General features: G+C 69.2%; 1 protein-coding gene across 1 annotated transcript in view; it reads left to right on the top strand.

Moving 5' to 3' along the window:
• The window catches only part of LOC112958698 (laminin subunit beta-2-like), a 16,010-nt gene that overhangs the window by 4,121 nt on the left and 7,717 nt on the right, over positions 1-4,172 (top strand). The window contains exons 10-18 of the mRNA XM_026052617.1: positions 399-511; positions 607-686; positions 1,286-1,442; positions 1,546-1,683; positions 1,767-1,925; positions 2,000-2,121; positions 2,877-2,997; positions 3,421-3,613; positions 4,138-4,170. Of these exons, the coding sequence (XP_025908402.1) occupies positions 399-511; positions 607-686; positions 1,286-1,442; positions 1,546-1,683; positions 1,767-1,925; positions 2,000-2,121; positions 2,877-2,997; positions 3,421-3,613; positions 4,138-4,170 (1,116 nt within the window). The remainder of the gene's footprint in view (positions 1-398; positions 512-606; positions 687-1,285; positions 1,443-1,545; positions 1,684-1,766; positions 1,926-1,999; positions 2,122-2,876; positions 2,998-3,420; positions 3,614-4,137; positions 4,171-4,172) is intronic.

The raw sequence follows: 4,172 nt of genomic DNA, 5'->3' as shown, positions 1-4,172 counted from the left end.
TGGAGGGATGGGGATGGAGGAGTGTGGGATGGAAGGATGGGATGAGGATTGGGATGGAAGGATGGGATGGAGGGATGTGGGATGGAGAGGGAGGGGTGTGGGATGGAGGAATAGGATGAGGATTGGGATGAGGGATGGGGATGGAGGGATGGGAATGGAGGAGTGTGGGATGGAAGGATGGGATGGAAGGATGTGGGATGGAGATGGAGAAATGTGGGATGAAGGAATAGGATGAGGGGAATGTGGGATGAAGGGATGGGATGGAGGGATTGTGATGAAAGGGTGGGATGGAGGGGATGGGATGGATGCCTGGGGAATGAAGGGACGGAGGGATGGGGGCCCGGGCCGTGGGGCGGGCAGGGGCCGCGGCGGTGCCAGCCCCACGTGTGCGTGGTCAGCGTGCCGCTGCGACCCGCGGGGCACCGTGGCGGGCAGCTCCCCCTGCGACCCCATCAGCGGCGACTGCTACTGCAAGCGCTTCGTGGCCGGGCGCTCCTGCAGCCAGTGCGTGGTGAGTGCCCCGGCCCCACGGCGGGGCCCGCCTGCGCCAGCCCCACAGCGCTGCCCCACACGCCCTCCCCACGGCGGCTCCCCGTCTCGCTGCAGCCCGAGTTCTGGGGCCTGAGCTACGACGTGGGCGGCTGCCGGCCCTGCGCCTGCGACTTCGGGGGAGCCTACAGCAACCGGTGGGGTCCCCGGCGCCCCTTGTCCCCTCCTGGGACGGGACGGGGACAGGGCTGGCGGGGGGGAATGGGGGACGGATGGGGACAGGCATGGGTGGCTGCGGTGGGGGGACACGGATGGGGAGGAAGGAAGGGCTGGGATGGATGGGGACAGGGTGGGATGGGGCAAGGGTGCAGGGATGGGACAGGGAGGGAGGGATGGGACAAGGATGGAAGGATAGGGAAGGGATGGAGGGATGGGGCAGCGAGGGAGGGGTAGCGAGGGAGGGATGGGAACAGGGAGGGAGGATTGTGGTAGGGATGGAGGGATGGGCATGGGGAAGGAGGGAGGGGATGGGCCTAGGGGGCGGCTGGATAGGCTGGGATGGAATGGATGGATGGATGGATGGATGGATTGATGGATGGATGGATGGATGAAAGGATGGAGAGGGGGAGGGATGGATGGATGGATATACGGATGGATGGATATACGGATGGATGGATATACGGATGGATGGATGGAAGGATGGAGGGATGGAAGGATGGAGGGAGGGAGGGAGGGAGGGAGGGAGGGAGGGATGGATGGATGGATGGATGGATGGATGGAGGGCTGGCTGCCCCAGGTGCTCCATGGAGGACGGCGCCTGCCCGTGCCGTCCGCACCTCATGGGGCGGCAGTGCGACCAGGTGGAGCCCGGCTTCTTCTGCGCCCCCCTCGACTACTACACGTACGAGGCCGAAGAGGCCACTGGCCACGGGCCTGGCCACCCGCAGCTCCCGGTGAGCCCCTCGGCACGCAGCGCCCTTCAGCGGCGCCGCTGCCCCCCGGGGCCGGGCTGCGGCCCCGCGCGCGGCTGCATCCCGCAGCGGCTCCGTCCCGCAGGGCGCCGCGCGGCCCGAGGCGCCGCCCGACTGCCCGCAGTTCTACAACGGGGAGCCCGGCGGGCGCAAGGGGCGCGCGCGGCACCGGCGCAGCCCCCCGCGCGCCCCGTCCCGCCGCGGCCGCCAGCAGCCCCCCAAGGTACCCGCGGGGCAGGGCATGGGGCCGGCGAGCGGCCGGGTCGCGCCGGGTTCGGCTCAGCCCTATCCGGCCCCGTTTCGCAGCCCGACGTGGAGGAGGTGGCGCGGGACGGAGCCGGGCGCATGGTGACGTGGACGGGGCCGGGCTTCGCCCGCGTGCGCGACGGCGCTGGCCTCACCTTCCGCATGGACAACGTGCCCTACCCCATGGAGTACGAGATCCTGCTGCGCTATGAGCCCGAGGTGAGCGCGGCCCCGGGCGCCGGCGCCTGCCTGCGCCGGGGGGTCCCCGACCGCCCCGCCGCCTCTCGCCGCAGTCGGCCGAGGACTGGGAGGCCGTGGTCAGCGTCAGCTCCCGGGCGCTGCCCACCAGCCCGCGCTGCGGGAACCTGCTGCCCTCCGAGCAGCTCTACCGGGAAAGCCTGCCCCACACGCAGAGGTGAGGGATAGCGGCGGGATGGGGCGGCATGGGGATGGGAATGGGATGGGAGTGGGGATGGGATGGGGATGGGGATGGGTTGGAGATGGGGATGGGTTGGAGATGGGAATGGGTTGGGGATGGGAAGATGTTGGAGGTGGGAATGGGGACTGGTTAGGGATGGGGGTGGGATGGGATGGGTTGGCGCCAGGGATGGATTGGGCATGGGGACAGGTTGGAGGTGGGAACAGATTGGGGATGGGAAGATGTTGGAGGTAGGGATGGGTTAGGGATGGGGACGCATTGGGGATGGGCATGGGATGGGTTGGGGCTGGGGATGGATTGGGCATGGGGACAGGTTGGAAGTGGGGAGGGGTTGGGGATGGGGGTGGCATGGGGATAGGGATGGGAATGAGATGGGGATGGGGTTGGAGATAGGATGGGGTGGGGATAGAATAGCGATGGTGGAGATGGGGATGTGGATGGAGATGGGATGGGGATGCGGACGAGGACAGACCTACCATACCTCTCCAAGGTGAAGGATGGGGCTGGGAATGGAGATGGGGCTGGGGACAGGAAGAGCCCAGCCACCCAGCCAGCAGTGCTGGGCAGGGACGGTGGTGGCCCTGGGGCCAGCGTGGGAAGGGGGTCAGTCCTGTGCACACCAAGGTGAGGGATGGGGACGAGATGGGGATGAGGACAGAGGGAGGTGGCCCGGTCCCGCTGCACAGAGACGTGTGACGGCTCCCCCCGTGCTGGCACCGGCCCCTGCGCAGGTACGTGCTGCTCTCCCGGCCCTTCTGCTTCGAGCCCAGCACCCCGTACGAGGTGGCCGTGCGGCTGCAGCGCGCCGGCGTCGCCCAGCGCCACCCCGGCGCCTTCATCCTCATCGACTCGGTGAGGGGACCCTGTGCCCCACGCCGGGCGCTCGTGTGGATGGGGTGAAGAACAAGCACCGGGCGGGCAGGGACCCCAGACTGCTCCAGACTGGAGCTGCGCTGGGGCTGGGGACGGGCAGGGAGGCGTCCGTGGGGATCGGGACTCATCAGGGATCGGGACACTCCGTGGGGATGGGGGATTCATGTCCCCCATCGGGATGAGGGACAGTGGGGACCTTGAAGGGCTGGCGCTAGGGCCATCGATGGGGATAGTGATGGGGCTGGGGATACTAACCGGGGTTATCGATGGGCACGGGGTTGTCAGTGGGGATGTGAGTGCATCCGGGTTGCCGATGGGAACATCATTGGAGCTGGGGATGCGGATGGGGCTGGGGAGCGCGGCAGGGCCGTGCCGCCCGCCAGCGCCCGCTGTGCCGCGCAGCTGGCGCTGCTGCCGCGCGTGCCGGAGCTGCCGGGGCTGGCGGGCGCCGGGGAGGCCGCCGCGCGGCGCCGCCACGAGCTCGAGCGCTACCGCTGCCTCGAGGCCTTCCGCATGGTGCCCCTGCCCGCCCTGGCGCAGGCCTGCGCCCGCCTCGTCTGCAGCGTCTCGGCACTGCTGCACGACGGCGCCCTGCGTGAGTGCGGCCGCGCGGGGGCTGCGTGGGGACGTGGGGTTGCACCCGCTACCGTGGGGCACGGTGGGGTGCAGAGGGGCAGGATGGGGCCGTGCCCCTTGCGGGACGGTTGGGGTACCCAGTGCAATGGGTCAGGATGGGGCTGTGCCCACTGCAGTGGGTGGGATGGGGCTGTGCCACAGGCGGGGGGCAGCAGTCCCTGGTGCAGTGAGTTGGGTTGGGGCTGTACCCATTGCAATGGGTCTGGATGGAGCTCTGCCCATTGCAAGGGGCAGGGGTCCCCAGAGCAGTGGGTCAGGATGGGGCTGTACCCATTGCAATGGGTCCGGATGGAGCTCTGCCCATTGCAAGGGGCAGGGGTCCCCAGTGCAGTGGGTCAGGATGGGGCTGTACCCATTGCAATGGGTCCGGATGGAGCTCTGCCCATTGCAAGGGGCAGGGGTCCCCAGAGCAGTGGGTCCGACGGGGCTGTGCCCGTGCGGGCAGCGGGGCGGCCCCGCTCCACGGCGCTCCCGCCTCCACAGCCTGCCAGTGCGACCCGCAGGGCTCCCGCAGCGGC

This window comes from Nothoprocta perdicaria, unplaced genomic scaffold, assembly GCF_003342845.1.
Source record: "Nothoprocta perdicaria isolate Ctin4 unplaced genomic scaffold, notPer1 scaffold_9, whole genome shotgun sequence".
NCBI classification, from domain to species: domain Eukaryota; kingdom Metazoa; phylum Chordata; class Aves; order Tinamiformes; family Tinamidae; genus Nothoprocta; species Nothoprocta perdicaria.
Note: the sequence above shows the minus strand (reverse complement) of the source record. Positions and strands in the feature narration are given on the sequence as shown.